This window comes from Triplophysa rosa, linkage group LG11 (assembly GCF_024868665.1).
Source record: "Triplophysa rosa linkage group LG11, Trosa_1v2, whole genome shotgun sequence".
Taxonomy (NCBI): Eukaryota; Metazoa; Chordata; class Actinopteri; order Cypriniformes; family Nemacheilidae; genus Triplophysa; species Triplophysa rosa.
Window position 1 is genome coordinate 19,658,602 of NC_079900.1, and position 18,596 is coordinate 19,677,197.

Here is an 18,596-nt window from a genome sequence, read left to right on the forward strand (position 1 = left end):
ATAATCATTTTACCTACACATAGTAATTTAAGAAAAAAAATTCAGCGGCTGTACATTGGAGTAAATTGATAAAAATGGTATAATATATATATATTTTAATTTTAACAGTTTGACAATTATTCCATTTACTGTTACTCTAACGTGTTAATCGGTGAAATATACAGTAATATTCTAGAGAGAAACAGCTTTCATTTGATGTATGAATCTATCTGTCTATGAAATTGAATATTATTCAGTGGTATTCACAGGAGGGAGGGGGTGGGTTTTGGGAAGACGAATTCATTGTTTTTATGTAACATAAATGCTAAATTAATGGGACTGGGAAGAAAGCTGAGATTCTAAGCTTTCAAAGTTTTCTAGTTTTGTGCACAACTTATAGATTTGATGATGCAATCTTGGACCCTGCAGGAGGTTTAAGAGGTTCATTGTAAACTGTAATCTAAGCTTCTCTGTTGCCATCTCTTAAAAATGACTGAAAATTATACATAATTATTAAAAGCTCACTGTTGTGAATTGGTTAGGTAAAGAGACAGATTTCAACACTTATAGTTTATGTAGTCATTTATTTATTTATTTTTAACCCAAAAAAGCGTTGGGCATTTGAGTGTCATCCATGACTGCATGTTTTTTCACCTGTGGATTGCAGGGCTCCCAGACTTCCACATGCTAATGTACGTGTCAGGTTTACATTTGTGTGCCTTGCTCTTGGCTCTGGCGTGTCTCGTATGCGTCTCAATCCATCACCTGCGGCGGTTTGTGTGATCAGTCTCGGATATGTCTTGAAAAGCATTTACACTTTGTCTTCTCATGATTAGATATACAGTAGCTGTCTGATCAGTAAAAATACAAATAGTGACCAAGTGTAATACTCTCTTCCTTGCTATTTCTTATGTGTCTCACCCTCACCTTTTTTTCCCCAGACATTCAATTCCTCTGACTGTCACTCTCAATTATATTTTTCTCTTTTAATCAGTCCTCTCTGTATTTAAGTATGAATACTGTCACCTGACAGTCACCTCAGGCCAAGAAGCCACAGAGGTCTGATAGAATTCTTGGCTTTGGCACCGGCTCTCTCTCTCTCTCTCTCTTTCTTGCTCGTCCTTTTTTCTCTCAGCACCCCTGCAGGTATCAGTGTGTGGAGTGAAGCGTCAGCATTTCTTATGGCCTGCTGTCTGAAGACCACTGCTGTCTTTTATTTTCAACTCATCATATGCTCAAAAAGGGACAAACCCAACCACTGGGATAAATTAATTCATTTTTTATATGACCCAACGATGGGTTAAAAAAACCTAGCATATTGGGTTGAAACAACTTGGCATAGGTTCATTTATAACCCAACGGTTGGGTGTGTTCCTTTTTGACCCAGTGGTGGGTTTCAAAATAACTCATCATTTTTTGGAGTGTACTTTATGGATTTTGGGGTAAATTATTTGTTAAGGACTAAGTTAGGAGAGACAGCTTTGTTTACCACTCGTCTAATATTTCTAACAAAGAAATATTCATGGTTTTATTTCTTATTTTCTCACACTTACACTACCGGTCTAAAGTTTGGGATAACTTGACAAAAATGTTTCTCATGCTCTTAAAAATCTTTTAATCTGAAGGTGTTTCAATGTTTGAAATTACTTGTGTGGACAAAAATACAATTGTGCCAGCATATTCATTTTTTCTAGAAAACAAAATAGAAGTAGAATCTGGCAGTGTGTTGTATCATGGGGCTCAAATCTGCAGGCAATGATCACAGATTCCCACCACTGTCGGATGTGGTGATCATCATTGAGTATTAGGCCAAACCAGAGCTGTGTCTGTCAGTCAGGTGTTTTCAGGAGCCTGAAGATGAGACATAACAAGCTGATTTTAGTGTAGATGCCACTCGCATAAGTAAAAATGATGACAAGAGAGAAGTTTGGTTGAGCTGACTCCTGCCATATAAACATGTTTATGCAGTTCATAAAGATAATGTTTGTCTAAAGATTCATTCATAAATTTTGTTGACTGACTGAATGTCACAGAATTTGCCTCAACCATTAAACCAAAGTCAGACCTGCAGCTGTCCAGGGACTATGTTGCGTGAACTTTGCCACTGAGTTAAGACTGTGTATTAACAACTGGTCCCACTGACTAATAAATCTTACATTTGAGATTTTAATTTGACCAATCTACCTTTTTATGGTTCTGACTTAAAGAAGTTATGACCAGTCTTGAAGAAAAAAATCGGATGAGTAACTGTAAGACTAGTCTAAGGAGTTTATGCAACTGGCCCTAGCTGTGAGTTTGGCGTACAGTATGGTTCGCCCAGAGCCATTGAGAGAGAGAGAGAGAGTTGCGCCAACGGAAGTTCAAAATTTTCACCTGTCACGTGATTCATGGAGCCTTCCATGAATCACAGAAGTTCCAGGAAGTTATGTTTTCTCTTTAAATGCTTTATTTCTTTCATTATTTTATTCATTAAATGACTTACGTCTTTAAATGGGTTAAAAGTTTACCTCAGTTGGTCTGTTTAGTCGCAGCTCCATGCGTTACTAGTAACTTCGGGGAACTATTGAGAGCCTCCATGAACTGCCATTGCTGTGAAAAAACTGTTCCATTGGAGTCAATGGCTCTGGATTCGCCTAAAACAGAGACAATTACATGTGCTATAAGAACACACACAACTTCCATTTCCAAAATGATTTAACAGTAAATTACTATAACTTTGGTGTAGGAAGGGTATCAACTTTAAAACAAACGTGAATAAATCAACTTTTTGAAACACCAGACACATCAGACTTCTTAGCTGAAGAAAGCCTTCACTCCCAACACAAGCTCTGAAATATTCATAAATAAACCTACTGTAGACACATGTTGTACCACATTCTGCTTAGGAAACATTAAGATAATGTGCATGAAAATATTTTAGAAAATGGTTTATTGAAGTTTCTGAACCAGTAGAAATAAATAACGATTGATACAATGTCACCCAATACATTATATATAAATGTATACGCTTAACATGTAAAAAAACTATTATTAAAATTATTTATTGAAATACATTTAGTCAAACTGGTAACACTTTAGAATAATGGTCCGTTGTTAACAAGTAACTATGCAGAAAGTAATAGGCAGTACTACATGAAATATATCTCTATGGATAGGCTATACTGTATATGTAGAATATATCCATTCATGTTTTGGTATTTGGTATTTGTATTTATTCATAAATTAGTTTCCACAAACAACCTATTTTTTCACTTTATGTACGTTAATGTTTGAGATTAGTAATTAATTGTTTTTTCTTTATTAATTGGTCATAGTTCGCAAGTATAGTTGTCAATGATGGCATTTTTCTTTAGTAATATCAAATACCAAATAAGGAACTACCTTTGTCCTAAATTAGCTATTACTTACTGCTTTGTTAATCTTGCTTCTATATTAGTTAATAGTATTAAGGTAAGTGTTAATGTAGTACTGCCTATTACTTTCTGCATAGTTACTTGTTAACAACAGACCATTATTCTAAAGTGTTACCTTTTCATACAATAATTGTTCGTAGCGAACCTGTCTGTTGTGCACCAAAAACTCTATAAACGTAGTCAGTTTCTATTGCAAGTCTTCTGAGAGCTTTGACTGAAATCCAGTTATTCGCAGAAACCCTTCCCTCCACCAGAACCATGGTTTTGATGTCACAATCCCATTGATTCCTACAAGTGTCGCAATAGTTAGAATACGTGAAGCAGTATTTCAGAGTTGCAGGAACAATTGTATTTGACAAAACTCTCTAAATTTCAGTCTGTTCCTCACACAAAGCTATCCAATGGCCTCAGAAGTCTTAGAAAGTCATATAATAAATAATAAATGTCAGAATTTCGGAACTGTTCCAAACATTGATGTTATTTGTTGGAAAATGCTATTTTGATATTGATAAATTGCTGTATATACTGTTAAATATTATAGAGACACCAGCAACTCTCAGAACTGGCAATGCACTTTCACATGCAAAGATCCTCTAATCTGCTGCTGAAAGTCTAATCCAATCATCAAGATGCCTGTATCATAATGTCACAGCTTTCCGGGGGACACGCGCGTTTTTTATTCCCGTCTCAAAAATCTATTGTTTGTGAAACAGACCGGGCTGTCAATACAAAGCCTCTGTTTCTTCACCCTTCCCTCTCTCTCTCTCTCTCTCTCTCTCTCTCTCTCTCGCACACATACACTCCGGGCTGCCTCTTGAGTGGGGTATTTCTTTTGAACCCGCTCCCAGCACGTCAATGTTGCGCTGAAGCAGCGCGAGCGCATTTAGTCACTGCAACTCGAGCTCTAGTCAGTGGACCCCACTTCAGAAGATCCTGCTGAGAGGGGATCCGCGCCGGAGCTGACCTCTTGGTGGCGGTCACACGCGAGAAACAGGAGACTGATCACCAAACACGAGGCACAGTGGGGGTAATCTGCCTCCGTGAGCGGAATAAAGCTCGGCGCGAGCCGCTCGGTGATGTGGATCGTCGCGCGCGCTCGACAGAACGTTGACGGAATCCTGCGCGGACCGTGAGCGAGAGCAGGCGAGCACACGCCGGGGGTTTCACAACGAAAGTGTCCAGTCAGAGGGAAGTGCCGTCAAAACGCTGTCACCTCGAGAGGAATGCATCTCTTCAGTGCCATGTTTCTTCTACTGATGTTATCTGCTCTACCCTGCCAGGTAAGATGCCCGCCTGGCACGCGAAATACAGCGGTATTCATTAAAACTTGTGCTGTAAATACACGCAGTGTTGCCGCTGGCGTACACGGAGGCGAATTGTCTGTAGCTTTCCTGCTTTCTTTGATTTGCAGTTTCTAAACAAGTGCTGTGCAGTCTAATGAGCCCATTGGAGTTGGCTGAATCGTTGTTGGTTTGACTAATTCTCAAATAAGCGTCTCAGCATGCAGGGGAGATTTTCTGTGGAAACCGTGGCTTGCACTGCGAACTCGATTTTCTGGGGTAACCGCTCGAGGACAGAAAAGTTGGGAGATAAATGACAAATCCTCAGCAGAGGAATTACGCTTGCTCCACAATGCACAACAATACTTGATGCACAGTTCGTGTTGTTTGAGATGCACTTGTATAAGAGCTGTTTTTTATACAATTCTTGTGAGAAATGAAGTTGCGACTGTATTTGTGAATTTAAGTAAAACACATTGACTGACCCAGAAACGCTGTAATAATGCATTAGGCTGTACCTCACTGTGAAATTATCACAGGCATGCTCACACTGTACACAAGAGGTTATTTTCGTTTAGTTGCTAACGTGGACATGTTAGCTACTGACAATCAACTGTTGACAACGAATATGTAAAAACGGGTGAAAGGCGCGTGTATTTAAGAGCAGCAATGACTGGTCCATTCAGGCCTTGGACAGCGCTTAGCCAATCAGAACCTGTCTTTGCGGTAGCCCTGAAGTTGCATAGACATTTACGACATTTATTTGATCTGCCACGTCATTAAACAGGTTTTTATTAGCTGTATAACTAATCAGTTGGACAAATCCAGCATTATGGATGTGGCATTTTCAGTCAAAACCTGAAATATAAATTCTCAGAGAATGTATTTATATTGAATCCTCTTGAATCATATTTTACTAAACCTTCGATGATAGAGTGCAGACATCAGAAAAATATCAGTATATGCACAAGATTTATGTTTTAAAAGAGGGAAAAAGTTATACGCTATGGATGTGTCGCAAAAGGACAAGTTTTTGTGGGATTTCTGTGAATTAAAATGTACAAACTTGAAGCAATAATACCCAACAAATAGAGAATTCTCTTTATAGAACATAAATTATTTACATTATTTGAATTTTCATGTGCCCATTTATGAGGAATATGGACAGTTATGGATGTGACAATTCTGTTATGGATGTGACAATTCACTTACCTGATGATGGAAAACACAAAAAAAACTAAGAAATTCAAAAGGTGTTTGTTTGTTTGAGATTGGCATCTGACCAATCAATATGGTGAAAACCTTTGGTTAAAAGCTTCATTTTTTATCCTAACATTGACATTTGCATGGAATTGCCCAGTTTCCAGTTAGCTTTGTCATGCTATAAAGAACATGATATTAAATGAGTTCATCTCACCCTTGGTAAAGTTTTACCATAGCACCGTTTGTTGTACTTTTCACGTAATATCGGAAACTATGGTTATCTTGGTAATTATTTGTCAAGATATTCTTAATTCACATAAACAAATTGAAGGAGGGTTTCACCTCATGCTATACAGTATAACTACATCGTTTTAATAACATATTATGTTAAGAATGAGTTTAAATAAATCCCACAGAGATTTAGATTCCCACAACGTGACATAATTGAAGAGCGGTGACGATGCATTTGTATAGCAACCTCTGTGCTCTATTAAACAGTACTGTATATTAAACAGACTGCACCTGATTTTAAACCAAAATTTTAACCCGAGCGTTTGTTATATAAGAGGGAATCGTATTCAAGCGAACATCCTGTAAGTGTCAGACCTTAAAATGCCCTTGTTACTGAAATAACAACTGTTATTGACAGGAGGCTCAGTGAACGCCAGGTTCTGGAATGCACCTATAGATAGGTTGAACACCGCCTCCACAGAAGAATATCAACGCCTATTTCTCGAGCCCCGCCCACTGGTTCACGCATGACAGTTCTGAACACAAGCTGCACGGAACCAGATAGAGCGAGTGTAAGCATCGTGCCGTTAAAGATTGCAAAATATTGTGCAGTGCCTGGTTGTGGAAGAACACAGTCGCTGCATAACCTTCCTTCGGATTCCGACAGTAGGAATGCGTGGTTGAAGTTCATTTTTATAGATGTTCCAGCTCACGTGGGGAAAACATTGAGCGTTTGTTCGCTTCATTTCAACGCGGATTCTTTGTGGAGAGACTAAAATTAAAAAGCAGTGCTGTGCCGTCAATATTGGATCCGATAGGAATGGCGCAGCAATCTTATGTGAGTAAAACATTCTTGTACTATGCGTCACGATTGCTTCGTTAGAGATCGCTTGATATGCCCTGATAGTATTACCTGGGGACCTCTAGTCATTTGTAATAATTGTAATCGGCATCTCTGTGATTTGGCGGGCTCATATATCATTTTTCAAGGTTTTATCCACCGTTTGCGAATAATGGAGGCTGTTTTGAAGTGTTTTGATATTATTTCTGGTGCTGGGTCATATCCATATCTGCCAACACTGTCGTTTTGGCCGGAAGTCTACCGTTTGTTTATTTTTCATGAAAACTATAAAATTTGAGACCCGCGATCGCGGTGATCTTCTGTCCGGTTCGCGGGTCTTAAATGCTGACATGTACGGTCATATATCACTAAACACCATACAACTATAGGCTATACAAACTATACGCAAAGCCTTGCCATCACATCCGGGAAATAAGTCTGTAAATTTGAGTAAAATCACGTTACGTGTCTAACCAAATTCACAGAAGGCTCCAACTAAGTCAACTACGCAAGCTGCTATCCAATCACAGCAGTGGGTGTTTACTTCCGGCCCGCCCTTAAAAACCGAGCATTTCTCCAGCCGGCCTCAAAACCAGGGTAGAAAATAGCCTATTACTTATTGATTTTGATGTTTTCGAAATGTAAAAACCACGCGAACGTCACAAGTAGACATCAGACAATAGTATAAAACAATAAAAACGGCCAGTTCACTGCACCTTTAATATCAGAGAAAATAATGTGGCACTTTGTGTGTGTTTGCAAATTTGGCTGCTGATCTAAACATACATTAGGATATGAGAACGCTAGGAGTTAGAGCAGTGTGAATGGAGGTATTACTGTCTCTTCACCACAAAATGCCCATAATTGGCCCTAGGGGACCATTTGTCGTAAGTGTTTGTGTTAAATATTAAATAGAGAAGAGAAAAAAATGGCACCGCGCATCTCCCTGATGTAGCAATGTAGACATTAAAAATGGATGAATTCTTTTGGTGCGTCTCCATCCCGATAGGAATCCTCCACATAAGATGCAAAAGAACATCCACTGGCACAGACTCTCAAACACACAGACGTAGACACGCAAACCTATCAGCCACACTCACAGGCCTGCATACATACACACTGGCTTTGAACAAGACATGAAATATGCAACATGCTTTAATGAGACAAATGCATTAGTTCGCTCACAACGTGTGTTTGTTAAGTACCCACAATGCGTTGGGGTCATGACATCCAGTGATCCAGACTGGTGCCTCGTCGACCTTGGCAATAACCTATTATGTTGGGGTTACCCCACTACCACATTTGGCATGCTTCAGTAGCTCTCACTGAGATGTGTGTAAGTCTGTGCAGTTGTGTACAGTATATGAATTTATATTTTTGGAGTTTCTTAAATGCAGTCAAGCGAATCCAGTTCTATTAAGGTTTTAAAACTGGGTTTAATTATGCTCTGGGAAAATGTGAAGATTAAAGCAGAATGCAGATTAGCAACAATAACAGTTTTAACAAATTAAAAGATCATTTTGTTCTCTCTGCGGTGACTCAACAATCATTAAAAAGATACTGTGCACAAGCTTTTATTGCTACATTGGACATTATAACTGACATGTTTGGTGTTCTTTCACTTGGCGTAAAGCAGTATATTATTATTTATAGCACAGTGTGGGACACATGTTCTGCCTGTATCAACTGAAGCATGGACTGATGATTTAAAGTAGTTTTAGTTAGGTAGGATTAGCCATCTATTAATGGATATTATTAGTGCAGGCTCAAAGTGACGATCTAGTGCTTTTAGGTAGGGATGTAATGATTCACTCAGCTCACGATGCGATGCGAGTCATGATTCTGATCTCACGATGCGATTTATTCACGATTTATTTTTACAAAATGAGTTGAAACAAATTAGAAATGAACAACTTCCCTTGCATTATTTCTTAAATGCTTCACGTTTCTTTGTATAATAAAATAATGTTTTATTTCAAATAACAAATCTAAACTGCAATTTTATAAATTAATAATAGAAAAAGTCTCTTTAATATAAACAAACTAATACTGTCTGAGCTTTTCTTGGATTTTTTTGCATTTAAGAAATATCAGCATGTCCACGTTTAGATTTGCAGTGAAAATAGTGGCCCCTGCTGTTCAAAAAATGTATTGCGATTCAGTTCACACCTCAACCGATTTGAATCGTCACTCATTATAACCGATTTTCAACCGGCTCAAGGTGAATCGTTACATCCCTACTTTTAGGTTTAGTGCTGGGTGTTAGTATACAGATCCTGTCCTTCTTCAAAATAAAACCCCATAGCTTGTTTGTGCAAGCAGTGTATTGCACCCTATAGTTACGTTCTATATTTGCATTATCCTCTACTTGGCGTGTTGTGTCATCATAATGACTTTTTACATCCACTACCGATTAAAATGCGGGTTCATTTATATGTATTTTGTGAACCATTTTTCCAATATTTTGTGTTTGGCCGATGTTTTGGATAAGCAAGTTACAGTAGATCTGCTGGATTGTCAAAAAGTGATAAATCACCAATATTTTGGCCAATATTGACATTATGTTTATTTAATATGATTACTTACGGACTTATTGAGTTAAATAAATAACTTGTTTTTTTTAACACTGGAATCAACAGAATAAGGAAAGTAAACATATATTACTTCATATATATACAGTATATATAAATAATCTATGGATGTATATATGCAGTTTATTTGCAAAAACTCTGTTTTTAAAAAACAGATAGCTGTCAGATAGCAAAATTGTGTCAGATAGCTGTATTTTATGAGTTATTATTACTTAATTAAAACAACCTGACTTCAGTTTGATTTATATTACACACAATTAATTCAATCATCAAAAATAATTATTTTTTTGTTTGTTTTTTATTGCCAAAATAGAAATTTAAACTTGATTACGATTAATTGCACGTCCTTAACTTGAAGGCTAGTATGTGTTTTTCCTGGGATCAAACCCGTGGGTTTTTGTGCATGGCTTATGACCTGCTGTTAAAGGAAATCAGTTCCATACAGAAGGAACTGTGCTACATATAGAGACTCTACACAACATTTTGAAACAAAGTGACAGAAATTGGCATGCATTTCAAATATGTGCTACAGTATAATTGGACGTTATACATGATGACAGTATTAAGTGTCAATACTACAGCCACACAATGACAGCCATTAGCTACAAATCATCTTGCAATAAACGTCATCAAACGTAATTAGCCAGTGTGTTCGAGGCAAACACGTGAGCTCAGATATGCAGCTCAAGGGGACCAGTGGATGTGTCTGATCATTGCTTGCTTTAATGGCATCACAACACTGTCAAGAGTGAGATGAAGATCTCTTTTCAGTTGGAAGACAGTGTGCTTTCATTTGAAACCATGCATCAATTAAATAATGTTTTTTTTATTTAAAAAAGAGCTACCAGACTGTAGTAGAGGCTCAGTGGCCGGCCCCTAGAGATCTACAGATGTGAAGCCACGTCACTTGATTGTGAAGTTAGCATGTTGAATGAAGGGGTTGTCTGTTTACCGAGTGTTTAGCCCTGTCATATCAAACCCTTTGTGGGGGACGGGCGCTAATTGGTTGTGACTGCGAGACAAACCCTTATAAAGTCGATCAAATTCTGTTTGCGGTCTCCGTTTTTTTCTCGTCTCATGAATACACCAGAGACGCGCATCAAAGGCGAACGGTTGCGATTGTTTAATAAGACTGCTTAAACGTGGAAGCCTTTGAGAAATAGTTGCGCCTCATGCAGTGGAGGGACGTGAAGTAATGCGCTTTAGTATTTCAGACCTGCCGCTCGCAAGAAAGTCTCCGTTGTACTTTGAAATTCACTTAAATGGAGTCATTTAATAATCAGCTCAATGGAAACTGGCTGCCGCAGTCCCAAGATTATATTAAGAGCGAAATTTGAGATAAAACGAATAATTTCAGTTAAGCTGCAGTCAGATGCAATTTCTTCTCTTCCTGTATAGAGATTAGTCATACGGGGTCAAGCGAAGCTTCCATGGATTATATAAGTAGGTGTCGTTCACGTTATTTTATTTAAAGTTGCCAGAATGCATTGGGCTGGTGAAACAGTGTCCATCCAATCAGGAGAATAAACCAGATTTGGTCAGGACACGATGGAAAGCAGCTGCCCTGAAAGCACCGCTACTACCGTTCCACGTCCATCCTGAAGAAAGCTTTACAATTAAAGCGCATTATTCGTCCAGTCCAAGTAAATCCGTCTTGCCCACAAGCTAAAAGGCCTATTATAGACCCATTTGACCAGAAGCGTGATAATGTGCGAGGACCTATTAGGGCTCCTGTTTCTAAAGTTAGCTTGGCAATGAAAATGGCCTCATAGTGGATTCTGGCCGTTGAGAGACTTATAAATATCGTCAGCGACGCTTGCGCGGCTGAGATCAAGGGCACTGGGAGGCAGGTCTGACAGGATGTGCTCTGCCAGCCATCAGTCCCACTTCCAAATGGGGAATTAGACAAATGAAAACGCTCAGGACCAGTGGCATAAATCTCACGGAGGACTGCGTATCAGCGGCCGCAGTAGACCCAGCACTGTCGAGCAGTCCTCGCTAATGCACCGTGACCTTCACTTCAGCCTGTGCATGTGTTTATTTATGTATATGTGAGCGAGCGTCACTGACGTGCAACATCGACGCTGGCCGGGTGGACATAAAAAACAACGTCCGTTTTTAATAAAGCAGGCACACGCGTTGTCGTCCGCTCGTAATGATGCTATAGTTCACGTCATTATCTCGGAGGCTGCGCGTGAGGCGTGCTAACAAGCAATGAGAAATGAATGAGCCTCTTCCCTTTGCCCACCTTCAAGTGTTCCTATTAACATTCAATTGTGCTGCATTACAATCAGGGAGCGTGTGCGGACGCACGGCCTGATGAGGAGATTGAATAGCTCAGCCTACGCTGAGAGAGGTGGCTGATTGAGACCCGCTGATGAGACCGTATTGTGTGCGGCACGGCGGAGGGGTCGAGCGTGGGCAGAATGCACATACGTGCGCATCTACATGTTTGTGCGTCTGGGCTTAACAGAGAAGGTGTGAGCAGGGAAGCTACCGTTTGTGTTGTCTGTGAGAAAGATAAACAAGAAAAGTGTGAGATTAGATTCGTCTTGGTTGTCGCCCTCTCATGACACCTTTTCGTTGCCTGCTGCTTTTAATATTTTATCCATGTATGAGGATTCTGAGGAGTGTCCTCACAAAAATGCAGTCCACATTAGAGCGCAGTCAGAAATTGGGCTATTGTTTATAGAAATCCATTTATTAAAGTGATAGTTCACCCACAAATGAAAATTCTGTCATCATTTACTCGCCCTCAGATTGTTCCAAACCTGTAAAAATGTCTTTCTTCTGCTAAACACAAGGAAAGATGTTTGGAAAAATATTCTCATGTTTATTAAACAAATATTCATCAGATGGATTGAACACAAAGGAAGATACTTGGAAGAATGTCAGTCACCAAACAGATCTCATCCCCCATTGACTCCCATAGTATTTATTTCCCTACTATGGCAGTCAATGGGGAATGAGATCTGTTTGGTTACTGACATTCTTCCAAGTATCTTCCTTTGTGTTCAATCCATCTGATGAATATTTGTTTAATAAATATGAGAATTTCCAGCATTGTATAGACCGTTTCATGGGACGCGCGCATGCCTGACCCCAGTTAACTTCCGGTTTGTGTTTGGCTAGTGTCTAATAATATAACTATTTATATTTTATTTAGTTTATGTTACTTTTAAAATAATTGTATAATATAAACGATTGGTTGAATTTTGTTGTAAGTTAATTTGCTTAAATAAACAATTTGTTGAATGGGTCCTGTATTTGGTCGCATTTAAACAAACCGTATGGTACATTGACATCTAGCGGTTGAGCTTGGTATCGCAGTCTAAATTCAAAATATTGGAGAGACAAGTTTAGCCTAACATCGTGTCTACACCGACCCGACAGACGCGATGCAACATGACAACCTGTTTGTTCTTAATGGGTTTGTCGCGTCGCTTGCGCCGCATCCAGTGTGGACAAAATTTGAAATAATAATGGGTTCTAATGAGTTTCTAATGTCTTTTGTCGTGTCGGGCCTGTCGCGTCCGGTGTGGACACGGTGTAATGGTTCTTCTCGGTTTCTTTTGATTGTTATCAGAAATAATCTACAGGCTCTCTATTGTTTAAATTGGGGTTACAAAAGTGCACATGCGCAGTAACGTTGGTTTATGTTGTCAAGATGAAATTGAAAAGCATGTCATTGCATGATATTTTGTCCAGTTTAAAGTAAAACTGTACATTACAATTTCTTTCAAAAGTTATAAAATAAGTGTAATAATATAGAAAAACATCAACTAATTATTCAAACAGATTGAAATTTTCTGTTAAGCTAAAACTATTGAACTATTATTAAAAGCCATTTTTGTGTACAACGGATGTCCAATTAATATATAGACGACCATTTCATCAACATTCATAAACAAAAAAACTATTCTTAATGGAAATTAATTGTTAAATTTATCAGTAACCTTTTTTATAAGTAATATGTTTTTTATTTATACAGTTAGGGCCATAAATATTTGGACAGAGGCACATTTTTTGTTATTTTAGCTGTGTATCAATATGTTTTCGAGTTACAGTTTTATAATAGATATTGTCTTAAAGTGCACACTCTCAGCTTTATTTAGAGTGTATTCACATCCAGATTAGCTGAAGGATTTAGGAATTACAGCTCTTTAATATGAAGCGCCCCCCTTTTTCAAGGGACCAAAAGTAATGGGACAGTTGAATAAAAAGCTGTTTTATTCACATGTATGGGCTTTTCCTTAAATAATTTTGTCATAAATGAAGCATGTTAAAGGTCTGGAGTTGATTCTACATGTGGTGTTTGCATTTGGAAGCTGTTGCTGTGAACCCACATCATGGGGTTCAGGGAGATCGCCATGCAAGTGAAACAGACCATAGTTAGATTTTAAAAACACTACAAATCCGTCAAAAATATGCCAGGAACATTAAGAGCTGCCAAATCAACAATTTGGGACATTCTGGGGGGGGAAAAACACACCGCTGAGCTCAGTAACAAAACAATCCTAGGTGTCCATATGAGATCAAAGTGGTGGATGATGACATTATCCTCTCCACGATGAAGAAAAACACCTTCACAACGTCCGGACAAGTGAAGAACACTCTCCAAGAGGTAAATATGTCAATGTTTGTCAATCAAAACAATAAAGAGAATACAAGGAAAAATAGAGAGGGTTCACAACAAGGTGCAAAAGCCTCAAGAATAGGATGGGTAGATTAGACTTCTGAAATAGCCGAACAAGCTCTAGAAAGCATTTTTTTGGAGAGATCAAATTAATTTCAGCCTGCATAAGACTAAAAATAATAAAAGATATGGAGAAGGCTTGGAATATCTCATGATATGAGCATACAACATCTTCAGTAAAATAGTGTTCAGGCAGTGTGATTCCATTTCCGTGCATGACGTCCTGAGGCACTGGGTCACTGGTGTTTTTTGGTGATGTAACAGAAGACAGAAGCATCCGGATTAATTCTTCACTTGTCTGGAAGTTGTGAAGATGTTTTTCTTTATCATGGAGAGGATAATGTCATCATCCACCACTTTGATCTCATATGGACACCTAGGATTGTTTTGTTACTGAGCTCAGCGGTGTTTGTTTTTCCCCCCAGAATGTCCCAAATTGTTGATTTGGCCGCTCTTAATGTTCCTGGCATCTTTCTGACGGATGTGTAGTGTTTTTAAAATCTAACTATGGTCTGTTTCACTTGCATGGAGATCTCCCTGAACCCCATGATGTGGGTTCACAGCAACAGCTTCCAAATGCAAACACCACATGTAGAATCAACTCCAGACCTTTAACATGCTTCATTTATGACAAAATTATTTAAGGAAAAGCGCATACATGTGAATAAAACAGCTTTTTATTCAACTGTCCCATTACATTTGGTCCCTTGAAAAAGGGGGGCGCTTCATATTAAAGAGCTGTAATTCCTAAATCCTTCAGATAATCTGGATGTGAATACACTCTAAATCAGGGGTCTCAAACTCAAATTGGCTGGGGGCCATTGCTGTGACTGACATCTCATAGGAGGGCCGTTTTAACATTGAAGCACAAAAAGATAGCACAAAAGTTCTGGAAATTTACTTTAATTGCTGAGATATTAGCTCACATTTCTTTTAAAACATTACTAACATATTTGTGTCATGCTTAACAAAAATACAAACAACAGTGTCTGTGCATTGTTATATAATTTAAAATTTTTAACAGTTACCTACTTTATTTTAACTTAAGTAACTTATCAAAACTGTGCTGAACCTTACATTGAACAACTGCGATCTCTGAATACATTTGCAAACTATTCTATTTCTTGCCAGACACTTGGCAGCGCTTCTGCTCACACAACTGACCCACGTTTGCCCTGATGGAGTTCACAGTTGAAACCCTGAGTACAGCTTCAAGATGAGCATCACGAAGCCTGGACCTGAATTTGCATTTATTGAAGTTCATAGTTGAGAAAAGTTTCTCACACAGGTATGTGCTTCCAAAAAGGCACATTAACCGACTGTACACTTTGGAAAGCTCTGGGAAGCATGGATTTAATTCTCTCAGAAACTGTGCAGTCTTGTCTGCATTTCCTTGTGCCTCTCTGAATTTTGTTTTTAGCTCACTGTTGCACTGCAAGTCAATAAGTTCCATTTGCAACAGATTTGGGACACTCTCCACATCAGCTGAGAAGGGGTCTGCAAACAGTTGGAAAGTGTCACGGTGTGCCTTGAAGTCAGCAAAACGTTGATCAAATTCCTGAAGTAGGTTTTCAACAGCAGAGGCATATTCATCACCATTGAATGCTATGCCCTCCTCCACAAGAGATCTGCATGTTGTGAAATGACTGAGATTTTTTGCAGAAAGCTGAGTTTTCCACAATCTCAATTTTGTGGAGAAGGCTTTCACACTTTCATACACTGCTGTGATGAGCTGACCAGGGCCCTGGAGCTTCAGGTTAAGGATGTTCAGCTCCTGTGTAATGTCCACTAGGAATGCAAGGTCCATGACCCATTTAGGATCATCAAATTCAGGAACATCCATTCTGCCATCTTCCATAAATCTCTTCACCTCTGTTCTTAACTCAAAAAATCTCTTCAAGACATTTCCCCTGCTGAGCCAGCGTACCTCAGTAAAGTAAAGTACATCACCATATGTTGCTTCAATTTCTTCCAAAAAGGCTCGAAACTGGCGGTGCTGTAAACTTCTTGACCTGATGTAATTGATGCATCTCAGGACAACAGACATGACGTGTTCATATTTTAAGCATTTGTTGCACAGTGCCTGCTGGTGTATAATGCAGTGCAGAACAACTGCTGGATCTGCATTTTCCTCTTCCAACTTTCTTTGTACCAGCGCTACCAGTCTATTTTTTTTACCTGTCATAGACGGGGCGCCATCGGTGGTAATGCCTACTAGTCTGCTCCACGGCAAACCAGCGCGTTCAATCGCGTCGCACAGCTGCTGAAATATATCTTTGGCTGTTGTACGGCCGTGCATTGGACACAAACTCAGCAATTCTTCCGTCACCTCAAACTGGACATTAATGCCTCTGATGAAAATAGCTAGCTGAGCAGTGTCAGTTTTGTCTGTACTTTCGTCAAGCGCCACAGAGTATGCAGTGAAAACTCTAGCTTTCCCGCGTAGCTGATCATAAATGTCACTCGATAACTCGGTAATCCGCTCTGCCACTGTATTTGCCGATAAAGAGAGATTGTTGAACATGTTCTTCTTTTCTGGACATAGAATATCAGCGACCTTCAACATGCAGTCCTTCATAAACTGCCCTTCAGTGAATGGCTTTCCTGCTTTAGCGATCATTTCACTCACCACATAACTCGCTTCAACGGCAGCATCAGCATCCTTTTTGGCTCTGTGGAAAAGGCTTTGCTGGGACGTTAGCTCTCTCTGCAACTGTGTGGCTCGTTTTTTTCTCTCGTCTTCCTGGTACTTCTCATATTGGTCTCCGTGTTTAGTCGAGTAATGACGCTTGAGATTGTATTCCTTCAGAACGCCAACTTTTTCTTTGCATATCAGACAGGTGGCGTTTCCATTAAACTCCACAAAAAAATACTGCAGTGTCCATCTTTCTTGAAACAGTCTGTGTTCATCATCCACTTTCCTTTTCGGTTTGGAATTAGACATATTTTCGTTCACAGCCAAACAAAAAAAGAAACTGCTAAAGCCCAGAAACCAGCTAACGTCTTATCAAGTCTTCCGGCAAGCGCAGGGTTTTTTTTAACCGTGTTTTTAGTACATATTGAATTGGGTAGTTTAAATTGCTATAAAACAATTACAAATAATAATAATTTTAAAAATAATAATATTTTTGCGGGCCGGATTGCGTTATATTTTTGATGTCAGTTGCGGAGGGGGAGGGGGAGTGGGGGCCGTAAATGGCCCGCGGGCCGGCAGTTTGAGACCCCTGCTCTAAATAAAGCTGAGAGTGTGCACTTTAAGACAATATCTATTATAAAACTGTAACTCGAAAACATATTGATACACAGCTAAAATAACAAAAAATGTGCCTCTGTCCAAATATTTATGGCCCTAACTGTATATCGTCGCCGTCCTTCTGAAACCTCGGATGTCCAAATTCGCAGTTTTTCAGGAAATGGAAAAAACACTTTCCCTTTTAAATGATTTAATACTGTGTTGTCAAAGTTGACAAGCACTTTTCAATACTTTTTATTGGTTAGATATTTGCAAAACCCAGTGACAAACATAAAGGGTGACTAATAATAATGATTTATGACAAAAAATAAAAATCACGAAATATGGAGATACAAGGATTTTTAAGGACAGCAGCGATATTTTCTGTTACTGTTATTTAATGGAATTTCTTCCTAGATTTACGGTACCAATTTATTGTAGATCTACCTTTTAAAAGAGAAAAGTTAAAAAGGCACTCAGAAGTGTTTTGCGCGGTCTGTAATTTTTTAAACACTTTTTTTAGCCTGAGTCAAATGCTTAGACATCACTGCTGGATGCCTTTCCACTATGGTTGTAGCAATAGTGCTGCATGTACAGAGCATTTGGTTGAAACTGTGAATAATGGCCCTCTGGGCAGTGGTGGCTCAGATATGTCCCGAGGACTGTACAAGAAAAACGTTCTTTATTCTTTAGGGCTTTGCTGATGTTTTTACCTAAAAGCGTGTTTGTCCTGGTGTGACACTGCAGAGCTGCACAGGGGATCAGTAGCCTAAACCGACCACACCAGGTGTTCTGCCTGAGCTCTTATGGGCCTCAAGGTGCTGTTGTGATTTTCAGAGTGGTAGATGTGCGTGTTCCACTGTCTCATGGCCTAATGGAACACCAGGCTATGTATCCTTAAAGGCCATGACAGCTGGAGTGAAAGGTCTGTTTGCATGTCTTCTCCACTCATCCGAAGTGTGCAGGCTGTTACATCAGAACGGCACAACTCAATCTAATCCTACACGTCAGTCACGTTCCTTTAACAGCCAAATAAAAAGCCACGGAGACCGCGTCGTAATTTCGCTCCGTGAGGAAAAAACTCAGCACGGTTGACATTATTAAATTACGTTTAGTACAGCTGGTACATG

At 39.1% G+C, this 18,596-nt stretch overlaps 1 protein-coding gene and 1 long non-coding RNA gene across 3 annotated transcripts in view; one reads left to right on the plus strand and one right to left on the minus strand.

The window, feature by feature from the left end:
- Positions 1-1,355: 1,355 nt before the first annotated feature.
- LOC130562076 (uncharacterized) overlaps positions 1,356-18,596 on the minus strand; it is a 167,673-nt gene continuing 150,432 nt past the window's right edge. For both annotated transcript variants that reach the window (XR_008963894.1, XR_008963895.1), the window contains exons 2-3: positions 2,487-2,612; positions 1,356-1,830 (exon numbers count right to left, since the gene is read on the minus strand). This is a non-coding gene — a long non-coding RNA (uncharacterized LOC130562076). The remainder of the gene's footprint in view (positions 1,831-2,486; positions 2,613-18,596) is intronic.
- The window catches only part of olfm2a (olfactomedin 2a), an 84,409-nt gene continuing 69,915 nt past the window's right edge, over positions 4,103-18,596 (plus strand). The window contains exon 1 of the mRNA XM_057346880.1: positions 4,103-4,672. Coding sequence (XP_057202863.1) covers positions 4,616-4,672 — 57 coding nt within the window. The 5' untranslated portion in view covers positions 4,103-4,615. The remainder of the gene's footprint in view (positions 4,673-18,596) is intronic.